At 45.0% G+C, this 18,357-nt stretch overlaps 1 protein-coding gene across 2 annotated transcripts in view; it reads left to right on the forward strand.

Annotated features, from left to right (window-relative positions):
• KREMEN1 (kringle containing transmembrane protein 1) overlaps positions 1-18,357 on the forward strand; it is a 58,914-nt gene that overhangs the window by 6,095 nt on the left and 34,462 nt on the right. For both annotated transcript variants that reach the window (XM_037052422.1, XM_037052423.1), the window contains exons 2-3: positions 11,153-11,315; positions 15,144-15,235. In XM_037052422.1, the coding sequence (XP_036908317.1) occupies positions 11,153-11,315; positions 15,144-15,235 (255 nt within the window). The remainder of the gene's footprint in view (positions 1-11,152; positions 11,316-15,143; positions 15,236-18,357) is intronic.

Consider the following 18,357-nt stretch of genomic DNA (forward strand, 5'->3'; position numbering starts at 1 on the left):
CCTATTTCTGTGGGGAAATAAACAGGATGGGGACTGTCCTTTTAAGGGGCTTTCCCCTTCCCTTTCCCCAGACTCAAAGCCTCTATTACTGGTGGGTGTTTTGGCATCAGTTAAGGGCCCTCAATCCTTCCCTCCCTCCATGTTTTGCTCTTTCATTAAAGTGTTTCTGTTGTCTAATTATATCCTTTCAATCAAATTAGAGGCTGCAGCATCTGGTGAGGGCCGTAACTGCTGCCATCTGCACCTCGTATATACAGGCCTTTTCAGCTGAGACTCACTCAACTTCCAAATGGCAGGAAGAGATTTGGGAAAAGTTTAGTTGGAGGGGAGGTTAAGTTAAAAGGAACGTCTTCAAAGGCTGGGTGCGACGCCCTGCGTGCTGTGATGTGTGCGCTGCCCTGCGGAGCTCCGGCGGCGCGGCTCACCCAAGAGCCTTCTTGAGCGCTTCTGGTAGCCAAGGGTTTCTCCTGGTCGTAGCTGAAGTGACGAGGCCTTCTCCTCCTCGCCAGGGGCTCGGAGGGTCCCGAGGCAAGGTGAAAATCTCTCCCTGGAGAAGAATCTTTGTTATCTGACCGCTGATAAATGGATATGACACTTTCTGTTCACTTGGCCATTGCTTCTAATTAAGTGGTTTCAACCAAAGGAGATTCTGTTCCCAGGGGACATTTGGCAATATCTGGATACATTTTTGGTGGTCACAGCTCGGGGTAGGGTGGGATGTGCTGCTGGCGTCTAGCCGGTAGAGGCCAGAGATACTGCCAAACATCCTGGAATGCACAGGGCAGCCCCACGGCAGAGAACGGCCCTGCCCAAGTGTCAGAAGTGCTGAGGTGGAGAAGCCCTGTCCCGATTGTACTGTTCCTTTGTCCTTCCCTTCCGTGTGTCCCAAGAGTAGGCAACTCTGATCAATATCACTTTTTCACTCAAGAAAGTGATTCTTCATTATCCATATTAAAGCTCATTAAGCATTTTTTTAAAGATTTTATTTATTTATTTATCTTTAGAGGGGAAGGAGAGGGGGAGAGAAACGTCAATGTATGGTTGCCTTTTGTGCGTCCCCTGCTGGGAGTTGGCCTGCAGGGAACTGGACTACAACCCAGGCATGTGCCCTGACTGGGTATCGAACCGAGATCCTCTGGTTCGCAGTCATTAAGCATTTTTGTAAACAGTGTTTCAGGAATTTGATGGAATCGGGAGATCTGTGATTCACCATCTGTTTCTACTGTCTAGACTAAGATTGCCAGATTAAATCCGGGACACTTAGTTAAATTGGAATTTCAGATAAACAGTGAATCTTTTTTTTTTATGTGTAAGTCTGTCTCATGCAATGAATACTTAAACATCTTAAAAAGTGATTCTTTGTTTATCTAAAATTCAGATTGAACGGGGCATCCTGTATTTCCATTTGCGAAATCTGGCAACCCTAGTCTACATCCGTGGAACTTTAAACTTTTGTGTGTCAAATCAAACTTGGCCATGGCCACCCTTATTGCTCTGGGTGGCTATAGATGACCACACTGCTTGTTCTTGTGTGCGGGTCACATCTACCACTGAGTCTTTCCTTCGGCTCCAAACCGACTCCCTGGTCAGCACTTGGAAACACGCCACTTAAGCCATTTTTATCTTGAGACCAGCTAACAAGTGCTTATCAGATGCCTACTACATGCCCAATATCTCTGATTAGGAGAGATCCCTGAGCCGTTTCATAGAAGATTACAACTCTGTTGTTTCAGGTTTTACTTTAAAGACATAGATGTGCTTTGTACCTGGCAGTCAGCCCCCCACCCAAGAACTCTTGTATTATGTGGCCATCTCATACCAACCAAGGGCAGCTGAACAGCTCAGACAGAAGCTGGCTTCCATGGAGCGTTGGCTGCCCTCCAGGACACCATTATTGGAGAAATCTCTAGCCATCAAAATTTAAAAATAGAGCACAGACAATACTGATAGAACTTGCCGAGAAGCTGGATTATGTCAGCTTATTTGATCTCCTTTTAGACTGATGGAGAGCTTCAGATGGTGTGAAATAGGGTTGCTCCGGAGATGGCGAAGCAAAGGGTAGGTTTGAGCCACGTACCTCCTGCTTAAAGCAAACTCGGAATGTAGAAATGTATGTTCGTTGCAAAGGTGTTGCTTGTTCCCTATTACACGTGGCTTCACCATAGGCTTATTTTTGTTTTAAATAGAAGATTCCCCTGGTTTAAATAGCAAGTATCTTACTTTTCAAATACTTGATTTACATAAACTTCCCTAGGTAAGTCATGATTACTAGCCTAGAGACATAAATGATAAGGAAAACAGGGCATTCTGAATATGTCTGTCGTGTTTTGTTTTGTTTTTTTCATCCTCCAGCTCCCCATACACCTGCTTCCCTGATTAAACAAACATTTGCCAGGCATGTCCTGTGTGGTCTGTTGTTGTTAAGGGTGCGGAGATGAGAGAGTTGCTCAAGAATCTCACCAAGAAACTCACAGGCTAGTGGAAGCAGGGCCAGATTCTTCCTCAGCAGTTACAGTTCAAGGTCACCAAGTCTTGTAAGAGCTGTGGCAGCAGGCACTTGGGGCTGGTTTTCGAGCCCCTGGTTTCTATGAATACAGTGCTAACTATCCTAGATCCTGTGCTTTCAAATAGTTGTCTAGGGGTTTTTTTTGGTTTGTTTTCTTTAGGGTTGGCTTACGATGCACTAAGTTAGTGCCCATCAGATCACTGGGCTCCAGCTTCTTTATGTGAAAACTATTTCTGGTGTGAATTTTTTTTCAAGATTGAAGTAGATCTATTTGTACTCATACGTTATTATATCAAGAGAGGTACCATCGCCAAAATGTGACAGAAAATGGTCTGGTGGTATGGACAGTAAAATCCACGATTCATTAAGAGTTCTGATGAGTCTATTCTTTCACTGAGGCTTGGCCCAATCTATCTGTATTTTTTTTCTTTCTCAAAAAAACCCCTGCCTTTTGGATTTCAACTTGATTGGATGTGTTTCTAATATCCTAAATGATAAGTATAAATTCCTCAAGCACTGCTGCCCATTCGTGGTGACTGTTTCTAAAAGGCTTGGACTGCACCACGTCCAGTGGGCCCTGCCTGGGCCGGGGAAAGTACCTGTAAGGTGTGAGCCAGCGGGCAAACGGTGATACCCGAGCAGCACTGCGTTCTGGGCCTCTCTGTCTCGATAATTGTGTGTTTTTCAAATTTTTATATAATAAATAATACGTACACCTCACTGAAGTATTTTCATGGGTCTTCTGATTTTAAACCTCTAGTTCTATGCTTACTTTTGGAACAGCCTTTTAAGTAGTTAAATATTTCATCTGTTAATAGAGATGAATAAACTGGGGATTCAAAGAGATAAACCTCAAGTTTCCTTCCAAAGGTGTAGATTTTTTTAAAGATTTTATTTATTTATTTTTAGAGAGAGGAGAAGGGAAGGAGAAAGAGAGGGAGAGAAACGTCAATGTGTGGTTGCCTCTTACATACCCCATACTGGGGACCGGGCCTGCAACCCAGGCACGTGCCCTGACTGGGAATGGAACCAGTGACCCTTTGATTCACAGGCCCACGCTCAATCCACTGAGCTATACCAGCCAGGACCCCAAACTATGGATTTTTTAGTTAAAGTGACTTCAAAAAACTTGGCCTTTTTTCTATTACTGGTTTTAAGGACACTGTTTTCTTGAATGAGAAAGAATATCCAAAAGATATTTTAATGGAAAAACTACTGGTAATTTAAAAAATACAGTGATTATTTTATGGCATTTCCACTTTGGGCAAAAGTATAGCTTGTTCTATGGTCATCTGAACTGTTAATATGTAGTCCAAGGATGTGATATGTGAGTGTCTACCTTGATTTTAGATGACTGAATTTATGACTAATTTTGTTTATAGTTCCCTTTTTAAAAGATTTTACTTACTTATTTTTAGAGAGAAGGAAAGGGAGGGAGAGAGAGGGAGAGAATAATTAATGTGTGGTTGTCTCTCATGCGGGGACCCAGCCCACAACCCAGCCATGTCCCCTGACTGGGAATCGAACCGGTGACTCTGGTTTGCAGGTCAGCACTCAATCCACGAGCCACACCAGCCAGGGCTGTTTATAGTTCTCGAAAAGAAACTAAGGTAGATTAATTATAAAACAACATGTTAATTAATAACAATTTTCAAGATGTCCTTCCCTGGCTGGTGTGGCTCGCTGGATTGAGTGCAGGCCCGCGAACCACACGATCGCGGTTCAATTCCCAGTCAGGGCACATGCCTGGGTTGCAGGCCAGTTCCCAGCAGGGGATGCACGAGAGGCAACCATACGTTGATATTTCTTTCCCTCTCTCCTTCCCTTCCCCTCTAAAGATAAATAAGTAAAATCTTTAAAAAAAAAAAGATGTCCTTTACAACATTTTTATTATGGGAAATTTAGAACATGCACAAAAATAGAAGAGCATAAGGGAATCTTGTGTGTCCGTCTCTCCGCGTCCACAGTGATCAACCATGGCCAGTATTATCTCATTTGTACCGCCTTCATTCCCTCAACTAGAATATTTTGATACAATGAATGTCATATGTTGTATCATTTCATCTGTAAATATTTTAGTATGTATCCCTAAATGATAAAAACTTTATAAAACATAATAACAGTACTACTACCCTTATTAACTTTAGAAAAATTAGCAGTGATACTTTCATATCATCAAATATCCAGTCAATGGATGTTCAGATTTCCGTGGTTCTCATTGCTGTATTCTACAGTTCAAATCAGGACGTCAGCAGATGTGTCTCTTGAATCCCTATTAACTTGTAGGTTTCCCCTCTTTTTCTTTTTTCTTTGCAATTTATTTGTTGAAGATGTAGTTTCTTCTAAGCAAAAAGAGTGCTTAAGTGCCTTTTTGGAGGGAGGGTCCACATGAGTGGTGAGTTACTTTAGAATTCTCACTCCCATTAGAGAAACATGGAGAATTAGAGAATTTGAAACCTGGATGGGGTGTCAATCCTTTGTAGTCACGTCACCCCAGACTTTTGAACCTCAGTTCTATTTCCTTAGAATCTTGACATTGGAGTGAAGAGACAATGAGACCGCAGGGTTCAAATCCCCTCATGTCACAGGTGAAGAAACTGAGGCCCAAAGTGTCCAGGTGATTTCCTGAAACTGCACAGTGCAAACTACTTAACTGGGGTCATGTCCTCTTTATTTGAATGATTCTCAACGTATTACGTGTGTAGAATCCCCCCTCCCCACCATCTCGAAATGGTCCTCTCTCTAGTCTAGACCTGATAACCTCCCTAAAATAATTAGGTCTCCAGATCCAGTCAACCCCCTTTGTTTCAGAGATAAACACAAGTTGCAGAAAGGATGTGCTGTGCACCCAGGCAGTGGAGTGGTCAACCCCGGGCCAGAGCTCTCGCTCCCGCTCATCAGAGCTCTTCCCCACCCGTGAGCAAGGGCTCTTCCATCCTGAGGAAGGTGATGATGCTCAGCTCTGCAGTCAGGCAGCCCTGTTGGTGTGGGTCCAGGCCCCCTCCACTGCTTAATAACCTCTGTCCCTTTATGAGGAACTAGCTGCCACCCTCTAGTTCAGTAGGTGCAATTTATAAACGTTAAACGGTTTCCCGTTAAACTAAGAGATAGACTGTCTTTGAGAACTATAATGTGGAAAATACGATTGGAAATATTTCCAGGTCTTCTGCATGCTGTGCCTGTAAATTAATTGAAATCTTCAAATAATTTTACATACAGCATGTATGTGAGATCCTATGGGATTTGAAGTATAGATATTAAAGTTTAGAATATACGTATGCCACTAGTCAGTTGGCCTTTTCTTTATACCCAGCCATTCTAAATCCCAAGCAGAATAAACAATAATAGTTGTATGATAAAAAAAAAAAACAAAAGCAAAACTCCAGCTAGTTTGTTTCTTTCTTTCTTTATTTATTTATTTATCTTTAGAGGGGAAGGGAAGAAGAGAGGGAGAGAAATATCAATGTATGGTTGCCTCTTGTGTGTCCCCTGCTGGGAACTGGCCTGCAACCCAGGCATGTGCCCTGACTGGGAATCAAACCGCGATCCTTTGGTTCGCAGGCCTGTGCCCAATCCACTGAGCTATGCCAGTCAGGCCCAGCTAGTTTTTATTAGCCATGAAGGAGTTTGAGCTTTCACCCAGAGTCCTTGCTCTAGATCTCACTACCAGGGGGAGTCAGGCCTTGCGCACAGTAGCAGGAGGTACAGAAAACAGTCTGCACTAAAACCATTTGCTTATGACTCTCAACTGAGGATCTGTATCCCCTGCTGTGATTCTACTTACCTCAGAATTTTAATAAAATGAGCACCCCCAATTTTTTTTAAAGATTTTATTTATTTGTCTTTAGAGGGGAAGGAGAGAGGGAGAGAAACGTCAATGTGTGGTTGCCTTTCGTGCATCCCCTCCTGGGAGTTGGCCTGCAGGAAACTGGCCTGCAACCCAGGCATGTGCCCTGACTGGGAATCGAACCGCAATCCTCTGGTTCGCAGGCCTGGGCTCAATCCACTGAGCTACGCCAGCCAGGGCCCAATTTTTAAAATAAATGCCATCTGCTATACTTTGAAAGATTTTGCCGAGGGGGGAAAAGAAGAATTTCCCACTTGGAAAGGTAGAATTAATCTTCTGAGTGTTTTGATGCCAGCCTTGGAAGTTTTTAGCAAGGAAATTTTCTGTTGTATTGCTAAGTTTCTGCCAAGCTTATATTGAACTGTTTTCGTTCAATCCCCAAAACAAAAGATTTAGAATTTTTCGGTGGAAAGGTGAGGTCGAACAGAGATGAATTCTGTGAAGTCATTGGGATCTAGCTAGAGAAGACAGGGAGGAAATGAAAGTTCCTGAGTTTTCACAGTTTAGTATTCCTTCCTCTTCAAACCACCTTCCCCCTTGACTTTCAAGACCCACGCACTCTCTCACCTTTTCTCTTACCTCCCCGCTGTACTTCCCGCCATCATGGCCAGGCCCTCCTCTTTCCAAGCCTGGGACGTTGGAGGGCCCCAGGCTCGGGCCCAGACGTCTTCTCTCCCCACACACCGCCGTCCTGTTCTCTCCACGCGGAAGTGCTGCCACCACCACATGGCTAGCTCTAACCTCAGCCTCGTGCCTCAACTCCAGGCTTATATAATGTTCTGCTTACTCTATATCCCTATTCCAATTTTCGTGGAAAACTTTAGTGATCCAAACCAAACCCTTGGTTCTAACCCAAGATACTGCACCCCACTTGTGTTCTCCCCACTGCAGTAAACGGCATCACCACTCACCCAGTGGCTCAGGCCCAAACCCCTGCTGTTGAACCTGACTCCTCTTTCTCTGGGGTCCTGTATTCAACCCCAAGCTTCAAAATACACCCAGACTCCAGGCCCTTCTCACCACTCCAGCGACCACCCTAGCCCAGATTCCTCGTCTAGCCTGTCTTCTGCAGAAACCGCTCACCCTGCCCGGTCTCCCTGCTGAGTTCTTGCCTCTCTACTAGTCTTCATCCACCCAGCAACTAGACAGTTCCATTAATAAGTAAGTCAGATCGTGTCATGGCTCTGCTCAAAACCCGCCAGTGGCTTCCTCTCACATTTAGAACAAAAGCCAAAATCTAATTTACCTAACAGCCCTCAAGATCTTACTTGTCCTGGCCTTGCTTGCCTCCTCCTCTTCGTTTCCCACCCACCCCTCCCCCCCACCTGCCCTGCTTCAGTCAGAGTGGAGGAGGTGTCTTGCAGTTCCCCAAGCCTGCCAGGCACAGTCCTGCTTGAGGGGGTTTCCATCTGCGTTGCCCTCGGCTGTCAACGTTCTTCCCTCCTCACTTTAGTGGTCTGCCCCCTCCCTTCATCCACACCTCTGCTCAAACGTCTCCTCTTCTCCGAGACGTTCCTGACCCATCCCATCTAACAGAAAACCCTGCACCAATGGATCTCCAGCCCCTTCATTTTTCCTTATAACCCTTCTCACAGTGTGACGTTAATTTTGATTCGTTTATGAGCATGTCTGCCATTAGCTTGTAAGCTCCGTGAATGCATTGTCCACCGCTGCAGACCCAGTGCTTCGAACAGCGCCTCGTAAGTATTGACTGTGTATTTGTTGAATGGACTGATGAATAATACCCTGGAGATTCTATCTATTGCCCCTGCTCATTTGCTTCCACTTAATGCATAAATATACAGCTGGCCATGTGGTATTTTACTTTTTATTGGTTTAAGCCACTCCTTGCCTATCTAGCCAAAGCTTATGTCAGTTTCATAGCAACAGAAGGTCAGGAAGTCGGTATTCTCATTACCTAGTACCACGCCCTGGTGTTCTGATGAAATCAAGATGCACGCATAACTTTCATCTAGACAACTCAAGTTTGTTTTTCTCGCACTTTTTCATGACTGACATGCCCTGGGCAAGTCTGTTCAAAAAATAATCATAAAATCTCATCCATTTCCTCAGTTTCCCTAGTGTAAGGTAAGGAGAACAAGGTCGAGTCTGGGAGAAACTGAGTAAAGCAGACAACCCTGCATGTTCCCGTCCCCTCTCCAGATGCCACCTCACCCCCTCGCATGAGGACCGACGTGGGTGTGGGTGGCTGCCGCGTTCTTCTGTGCCACAGATCAGGTTGTCTGAGCCTCTGGGAACATTGACCCCCCCCCACCCCCACCCCCCACCGCCCTGCAGGTCACCGTCTGTTGCAAAAACCTGCATTTCTAGCTTCTGGGCTACTCCTCAGCCACTCATAGGAGAAAAAAGATGTTATAATACATAGCAATTAAAATTCCAGTAATTGGGGGTGGGGGGTGGGCTGGGATGGGAGTGGGGGACGGAAAACTGTACTTGAACAAGAATTAATAAAAATAATCCAAAAAAAAGTTCATTAATTGCTACCATTGGCTTGATGTTCTTAGAATTATCTAATCTGGTGGTTCTCGAGCCTGATTAGTTAACAGAATCAGCTGGGCAGCTTCATAGAAATACAGTTTCCCTGGTCCCTCTCTAACCCTCCCTTTGGGAAAGGGCTCTAGTGTGGTATACACACACCCATACACTCAGTCTCTCTCCCCGCCTCTCTTCCTCTCTCCAGCAAGTAATATATAATCCTATGAAGCAAGCAAAGTAAGGGCAGAAAGATGGGAGTGGAGGTGTTGGGGAAGGTTTTTCTGAGGAGGTAATGTGTGGTGTGCTGTGGCAAGTATTGGGGGAATCACATTTCGGGCAGGACATCATGTGGAGTGTTGACAGAGTTAAAGGTGGACCAGTGTTGCTGGAGCACAGCAAGTGACTAGGGGAAGGGGGGGGGGCGGGGTGGCCGGGGCCACATCCGGGAAGCATTGCAGACGAGGTGGAAGGGTTTGAGTTCTGTTCCCAGTGCTCATGTCTCCCAGAGGACAACAGGTCGCAGAACTAGAAAAGCGGCCACCGTGAGACCTGAACAAGGCTGTACTGTCCTCGGATGGTGAAGGGGACTGAGGTGGTGCCACCCAGGCCGGAGAGGAGAGGGTGGCTTCAGGGTATATATTTTAAGACAGTCACCAGGGTTTGCTGGTGAGTGGGAAGCGGAGTGAGAGAGATGGGGAAAACAAGGACGATGGGGGGGCGGGGGCTCTACCAGAGGCCGTACAGGGTGTGGCGAGCGCCCTCCTCACTGACTCAGCAGTGAGTTGGAGTGTATAAAGCACTTAGAACGGAGCCTGGCAGTAAAACACTCCGTAAGCATCAGTGGTGATGTGGATGGTGGTGATTCATTCAAGGTCACACAGCTGGTCAGCAGCAGGTCCAGGATGCAAAGCCAGGGCTTAGTCTCTCGGTTCAGTGTATTTCATGCTACACTGAGCTGCCTCCTTCAATTACCTTTGAACTTTTTTGTATCTGCAGACTCTTGGTAGAGGGTTTGGTTGCCATGGTACATGAAGTGTCACACATCATAACATGTGAATGTCCCACTGAATACTAGAGTGTTCTGTGCAGCCTGGAATTCCAGATTATTTTGTCCATAAAACCATGCTACTCCAGTCAAAACACAGGGCCCAGCTAGTGGGAGAAAAGGGGTACAGGAAGGGAGTACATGGCCTGTGGATAGATTTCTAAATATTAAAAGAAGCATCTTGTAGAATATAGATGTGTTTGCAGTATGCTCACGCCTAGGCTGGAATGGGCACGTGAGCTGCCACGGGGCCCTCCGTGCTGGAAGCTGGGGTCAGTGCGTGCCCAGGGAGGGAACAAGTAAAGCTCTAAATGTTAGTGTAACCCCCCCAGATTGTCAGGTTCCTAGTGATACATCTTAAAGAAGTGTTTGAAGTGCTTCTATCTGTCAGTTTCAACTAAGCTAATTTTTAAAAATTGCTCTTTGTACTGTGCCTTTCTCATGAACCTCTGTGAATTTAATGCATGCAATATGTGGGGGGAAATCCTATCAGCCCCAGTTCCCATCCCTCCAGAGTCTGAGAAGAAGATTTTAGAAGTGCACCGTTGCACCTATGAGTATTAGTTCACTGTACAAAATGTATCTGAAGCCATGTTCAGGGAGGAATTTCAGAAACCCGTGAGAGAAAACGCCAACCCGGTGTTTCCTCCCCGCTGTTGACTGACTGTTAGGTCGCCCCTCTATCTCCAACAGCGTGCGGAGAACTGTTCTTCATTACCAGGGAATGTGAGTCATTCCCAGACTTGTGTGATTGGGATTCCAAAGCATTGCTGTGCCCGATGGTCTTATTAAATCCAAGTATCATTGCAGCCTTTCAGACTGTAGGGGAGAGCTCAGTTACAGCTGGTGCCCTGGTTCTGGTTACCACACAGAGACCCTGGCAGGAGCAGTGACCCCCTCCGAGCACCCAGAACTCCTCATGGATGTCTGTTACCAACGGTTCCCGGATTTGGGGGCACACTTCATGGGCTTCAGTACATTTCTGTGCCCTGTTTATATCTTAGTTGGTATCTGTATACTTTACGGGCAAACGTTCTAGTGTATATAGACACACTAGTGCCAAGATTAGCCCAGCATTTGGAGGGTGTCTCGGTTCAGATTTACTCAGCCCTCACAGTGTTAATGTTCCTATGTCCAGGATCTAGCAAGACGCTATCCATTTCCAGCCTGGTCCAAGCAAAACAAACATCAACCAGAGAGGGAGGAGACCACAGATGTTGCCAGAAAATTAGTTTGCACTGTCTTTTCTTTCTCCTAGAATGTTTCACAGCCAATGGTGCAGATTATAGGGGAACGCAGAACTGGACGGCACTGCAAGGCGGGAAGCCATGCCTGTTCTGGAACGAGACTTTCCAGCACCCGTACAACACTCTGAAATACCCCAACGGGGAGGGGGGCCTGGGGGAGCACAACTATTGCAGGTAAGACGGGGCCGCACAGTGCTCTAAAAAACAAATCTGTTTGGCCAACTCAGAAGGCCTTTCTTGTTACTGTTTTTCAAAATCTGTCTCTCACACCTCTTGTGCACAGACAGCCACACACACAGTCCACCACTCTTTTCCACGTGGGTTGCTTTCACACTGGATTCAGAACTCTGCTTTCCTGTCTGCCACTTACATGTCTCTTTGAGGGGGGTTTTCTCAGTTGGCCCTGCTACCGGGGTACCCTCACAGACAGCAAAGCTTCTTAAGCTGCTGCGAATGTGGCGGTCAAGCTGAAGCACCATCTGTGGCCCAAACGTCCCTCTGCTTCTGAACAAAAGAAGCTGCCCTGCATTAACCCGCTCTCTGCCAGCCCAGGATGCCCTCTGTCCGGCAGCAGTGGCAGCCTTCAGATTTGTGCTTTTCCCTCTACAGACTGAGGTGTTGCCCTGCTCTTCACCTGTCTGACTCCAGTAGGGTCCCTTAACCTAAGACCTGTGGTGCTTCAATGAGTACTTGCAGTTTTCTGGGGAGATTGGCCATGACCTTGATCAGATTCTCAGTTATTAGTGATCCAAAACAAGCAAAAAAAAAGTACTGGTCTGTAGGGATCAGGGCAAAAATTCCAAGCACTTTTGGTTACAGCTTTGTTTTAGCTATTTATACCCAAGGTCCTGGTGATGTGACTCATGGTTCAGCCATGTGTTGAATTTAACTGTTATTAAGACAGGTGCAAGGGCAGGCTCTTGAGCCACTGGGGCAGGGAAGAACGATCCCTAAGCTACGCTTTGAGCCATGTGGTGTCCCTGGTTCTACCAATATGTTGGGAATTCAGCCACGGCGTGTCGACCCAGCTGAGCCAACATATTGCTACCTGCGTTGCATAGGCCACCCTGTTTGCCTTTTGCTCTCTCTGGTACTTTTGTTAACACTCCAGGGCCCTGTGGTTGTCTTGAAGTCGCCAGGCCTGCAGTCTGTGTTTATGATTCCTGTGCGCTCAGCTCTTTCCTCTGCTTTTTTTTCTCCTGTGGCATTATTTTTTAGTTTGTTACTATAAAAGTATTAAAAGCTTTTCTCCAAAAATTCTCAAAAACTACATGTAGTTTAAACAATATGTATTGTTTAAAGTCCCACATTTTTTATTTACCTTTCCCTCTTTCCCTGCAAATCCCCCCCACCAAGCCCGACTTCCCAGAGGTAACAATTAGTGTATATGCTATTTCACGTTTTGCTGTTTTCTGTATTTTATTGTTCAGGTTACACATGCTCATTAAGTAATTCTCTTACAGTTTATGTTCATTAAAATTTTTTGCATAATTAAAAATTTAACCCCACTTCCTTTCTCATCTATTTCCTTCCCCTAGCTTTTCTATTCATAGAAATATTTAGGTTGGAAAGAGTATTTAGGAAGAAAAACCAGCGTTCATTTTTTTGTTTTTATGTAGTTATCTACATTCTTATTCCAAAGTGTCTCTTGTTTTCTACCAAACAAGTCTTCTCAGAAGAGTTCCTGTTGATGAGTTGACTTTAAGGTAAATTTGAAATTTCCAATGAGGTTTTATTTATATGAAAAAAAATTTTCTCATAGGTCATTACCCTGTTCTCTCCACAGACTCCTAGAAATGCACTAGTAAATTAAATGCACAGGGTGCACAGGGTGACCCAGGCTAGCTACCTTCCTCCCTAGCCCTGGCCTGGCTGCAGCCCTCCCCTGCATTGATTGTGTGGAATGTTCCAGACCTGAACTACCAGCTTATCCTGCAAAAAGAGAAGCTGAAATTGTTGATTGTTCTCACATCAGAGAGTCTGGGCCTTTTGTTTTTAGCACAGCAGTGAAGTCAAAGATGCATTTGATTGTTCTTTATTAAGCTATTCTGATGCTTTTCAGAGCGGTTTTGACATTGATAACAAACAGTTGTTTTCTAAGGTCTTTACCAAATGCTACATCAAAGCGGAACACTGAATAGAGGGAGGAGAATGACAGTGAAATACTGTTTAAAGAAGGGCTCTGTACAAGTTCTCCTACTTTGATTTCTCAGCTGACATCCGACACTGTGTTTGTCTGGTGAGATGTTTCCAGACCCATCATAGCCGAGATGTCCGAGAGATGGCGAGTGATGGGTGCCCTTTTCTGGGTCAGGGGGGAAGACAGGGAGACAGGAGGAGCAGAATTGGCGCTGGCACCTGCCTTTGGGCACAACAAATAAAAGGATCCTTTGTGCTTTGGGGTGTCTTATCTTCCGGGCCACACAATAGGCTTCCCCCTCTCTGGCCTGATAGGGGTTGCTCAAAGCTCCGGCTGCTGGGTCTTTATGCCTGTTTCCGGCCTAACTGGAGTGTCAGGTTTCCACTGTTCTGAGTCTAAATAAAGGGAGCTTGGGAAGCAGTGGAGAGAGGCGAGGCTGTTCTGTGTGTCCAGTAACCCCTGCCATTTTTTCGTTCCTTTCTGCACTGTTGCCCACTATTGTCATGGCATCGCTGAGTTGAAAGGGCCTTAAGGGCATGTATGCCAAGCTACTCTTTTAGAAATGTGAAGTTAATCTCTTTTTTAAAAAAGATTTTAGCCCTGGCTGGTATAGCTCAGTGGATTGAGCGCAGGCCTGCGAACCACACGATCGCGGTTCGATTCCCAGTCATGGCACATGCCTGGGTTGCAGGCCATTTCTCAGCAGGGGACACATGAGAGGCATTGATATTTCTCTCTCTCTCTCTCCTTCCCTTCCTCTCTAAAGATACATAAATAAAATATTTTAAAAAATTATTATTATAAAAAATATATTGTATATATTTGTAGACAGTGGGGAAGGGAGGGAGGAAGAATGGGAAAGGAACATCAGTGTGTGGTTGCCTCTTGCGTGCCCCACAACAAGGAACCTGGCCCACAACCCAGGCATATGCCCTGACTGGGAATCGAACCAGCGACCCTTTGGTTCGCAGGCTAGCGCTCAATCCACTGAGCCACGGCAGCCAGGGCTGAATGAAATTAACATTTTAAAAGTATTATTGTTGTATCAGAAGTTGGTACCAGGATTACAAGGCCGCAGGTTCTGACTGAAGCTCTTTGGTCTCATTTTCTTCCGAATTCTCTGAGAAGTTAGGATTTTGATGTAGAAATAAAGAACCCATTTCTACAAAACAAGTTGAGCAGCCTGATCTGGGTGAAAGCTTGTCAATGGAGACTATTTAGGTAAATTTTCCGCATTAATAAAATGTGTCTCCACACCACGCGTTGGCTAGCTGCCCAGCATTCCCTTTTATGGCTATAACATATTTATTTAACCAATTTAATTGTTGTTTCTAACTTTTTATATTATAAAAATGCTGTGATGTATACCTTTGTAAGTAAAGATTTCCTTAAAGTATGAAAGCAGAAATCGCCAAGTAACAGGCCTTCGACTCGAATTACCGAATTGCCATCCTGTCCATCTGCATCACTCACGTTCTCATCCACAGCAGAGAAGGGACCTGTGCCCCCTCAGCCGTGGGGATTGCCACACTCCCTCTTAAGGTGCCAGTGCTGTTTGTCATGATTTGCACAGTGGTCTGTCGTCCCACTTACACTGTAGGGAATTTGTATAAGCCGTGTAATTTGCATGTCACCTTTGCTTCCTCCCTACCCACCCCTCCCTGCCCCCAGACTCAGAAGTACATGTTGGAGGAGAAGGGTGGTATGAACTTTTCCTTCATAAGAGGTGGCACTGAGCTATATACCAGTTATGAAAAATGACAGAAGCTGAAGTTTCCCTCTTCAGTAAAACTGAAAAAAGGCAATGAGACAGTGGACGTGAAATGATGGAAGTGTGACCACTATGTCCTTTTCCCCGACAGAAACCCGGATGGAGATGTGAGCCCCTGGTGCTATGTGGCGGAGCACGAGGACGGTGTCTACTGGAAGTACTGCGAGATCCCCGCCTGCCAGAGTAAGACTCTGATGCCCCACCTGCAGGCTTCGGGGCACTAGGAGTGCAGAGTGGGAAGGCCACGGCCGGAGGGCCGGAGGTAGTTCAGGCAGGTGGATTGCATGAGGCAGGAGAGAGGAGAAGCCATCCTGGCCTGAGGATTTTCACTTTGCTTGTTGAACTTTTCAGAAATGGGAATGTCTGGCTCCCTCAGGACCCCATTTCCTTGGTGGATAAGCTCAACCAGAATTTCTGCTTCTACTCCATTTCCTCATGCTTCTTCCTTCATCGACAGAGATGGCAACAGTAGCTCCGTAGCAAGCCAGGGAAAACGCCTTGTACTTTTGTGAATGATACTTTTTTTTTAGAATGAACAAAGACAGTAAAACTAAGCTATGACATTACTTATTATTTGGATTTAATGTGTCGTGTCCCCTGAAAACTGATTTTCCGTAAATATCTAATTAAATGCCCCCCAAAGCTAATGTCATAGCTCTTTTCCTCACATTATCTTAAAGAGGTTCTGTTGTTTGACTATGGAAACTTACAACTTGTCCCTTTTCACTAACAAACAAAAAACAAACGTCCTCAGTCTTTCACTGTGAGGCCTGTTTTCTAACCGTTCACTCGTTATGCCTACACTCGGTGTTCATGATATACAAGATACAAAAGCAGGAAGATACCTTGACCCCCAGGAAATGTATGATGTCACAGGGAGTCTTAGCAAGGTACTTTAAAACAGTATTGTAGGAAGATTTAAAGTACGGAGCCAAAATTAAATACGGTACTAAAGAGCTTACCTATGTAGTGTTCGAAGTACCTTTTTAAATACGCCAAAGGAGCAGGGTTTCTCGGTTCCTAGAGTTGAAGGGCAGGACGCTCATTCATAATAATTCCACCTGGGCTGTTTTTCATTATTATTTCATTATTATTATTATTTCATTATTAATAATTATTTTTCATTATTATTAAATACCTACTCCTTGCCCTGCCGTGTTTCTCGTCCCTCAGGCCAGGAGCCTGTGTACACAGCATATATAGAGTGGTTGGCATGGACCCTGGGACCCCCTCACTCGTGCCCCCGGCCAATAGTCCGATTCTTATGCCTCAAGGGGAAAGGGCCCCTTCTAAACTGGTGCTGCAGGCCCAGTCCTCACCTGTCAGAAGTTATCCTTCCAGGTGTCGCCACTGCCTGGCAGCGAGGCCCTAGCTTCGCTGTCCTTCCAACCTGCGTATGTCTTGGTTCAGTCCCAGAACTGAGAAAACAGCGAAGCCCAGAAGAAAGGGCTTCTGCTCAGTCTGCTTAATCAGATTTTTAAAATGAAAAACATCTCGTTTGGCTCTAGTTATGTAAAAAGAAAGGGGCAGGGGGAAAGGAAAGCAGATTTTCCTCGGTCCATTTGTTCTACACAAAGATAGTCTTTTAGTACCAGCCTATGTCATTCTCTCAGGAATGGCAAAGAAGGGATTCAATCTGGTTGCTTTTATTTGGAAAGATAATCCTCAACTTGCATTTATAAAATATAATTTGGGCCAATAGGAGCTGACTCACGTGGTCACCGAAAACTAAGTTTCAGGAGACAGAATTAGAACAAAATTGATACAAGCTACCCAGCACCCCCCAGTTCATAATATTTGTTGGCTGTGCCTTGCTATTCCAAAAAAGGAAAATTTAATATTATTTTATTTTTTATGTCCCTTTGGTAACCCTCTCAAAGCTTCTAATGCTGGCCTTGAAATGCTCTGGGTAGGGAGACTTAAAGAAATTGGGAGCAAGAACTGGGGAGCACTTAGTTTGAGGGGGTAGGGAGTGACTGGCTTTGGTTCTTTGAAAAAGCCTCACGCTCACCCTGTGGGCGCCAGGGTGCCCCATCAGGCCGAGCCTCAAACCTTGAGTCCAGCAGAACACCATGTGTCCAGTGTGTCTGATCAACATCGTTGAGGAAACTCCTGTGATGTTGGCAGCAGAGACCTTGGTAACTGACTCGTGGACTCAGCTGAGATACAGCCTGTCTGTTTTCGCTTTGCCCTATTTTTGGACATGGAGTCATAATTTTCATGAATAATACTAACCCTCTGTGTGAAGCCCACTATTCATGATTAGCATTGAACTTGTCATACAGGAAAAGGCCTGTGACATGATCAGATCCTTGGACAGTTTATATCTGAATATAACAGACCCAGCAGGAGCCAGGGGGAGTGAATGTTTAGGAACAAAGCAGAATGTGGTTGAATGGTGGGCCATTGTGTGGAGGCCGGAATCTCTGCCCCTCGGCGTGTTACGTAGAGAGCTGAACCAGCAGGGGGGCCTAGATGAAGGACGACTCCAAAGGGGGGCTAAGAGAAGTTGGAGCGGTGCCCTTGACCTATGGAGCACAGAGCAGAACTCACTGGTAAGAGGAGAACAACTCTGAGATCGTTGCATTTGGTCTTCAAGCCACTTCTACCAACGTGTTTCTCAGAAGCCCCAAGTTTTCAGTGCAGGCAAAAGTAGTACAGATTTTAAAAGCAAATAGCATCAGGAAATTTATCATCCCTCTAGATTCCACTCTCTAAGTCTGTAAGGCCTGCTGGCTATTTGGCTATTGAGGGGGAAGTCATCTGGCTTAAAATCTATTTTTTGTATATCTCTCTTTTATAAAAAACCATCCTCACCATTACAATTCCTATTTGTTTCACTGCTTTTGAGGGACACGCTTGTATGGACCTCGGTATTGCTTTTGCTTTGCTCTATTTTACCTATGGATTCTTTATAACAGTTTTTTTTTTAAATAAATAATCTAGCTGTGAGTGGGAAGGGGAACCTGCAAATGGCATTAAAGGCTAATATAATTTTTTCAAACATAGTTAATTTGGGCCACAGGTGTGAGAAATTTACCTTCTCATTCCTGGGAGCTCTTTTTTGTTTGCTATAAAACGTTCACTTGATTTCTATAAACTCAACTATAAAAATTCATCTTTGAAATAATTAGCAAAGTTTGAATACAGACTATAAGATTATATTAAGGAATCACTATTAATTTGATTAGGTCCAATAAAATTCTCTTAGATTATAGATGCATACTGAAATATTTGTGGTTGAAATAATAATGTATCTGGGATTTGTTTTGAAATGGCCCAGTCCTCCAAAAAGTGAGTAGATG

This window comes from Sturnira hondurensis, unplaced genomic scaffold (assembly GCF_014824575.4).
Source record: "Sturnira hondurensis isolate 20B ecotype Veracruz unplaced genomic scaffold, ASM1482457v3 Scaffold0007406, whole genome shotgun sequence".
Taxonomy (NCBI): domain Eukaryota; kingdom Metazoa; phylum Chordata; class Mammalia; order Chiroptera; family Phyllostomidae; genus Sturnira; species Sturnira hondurensis.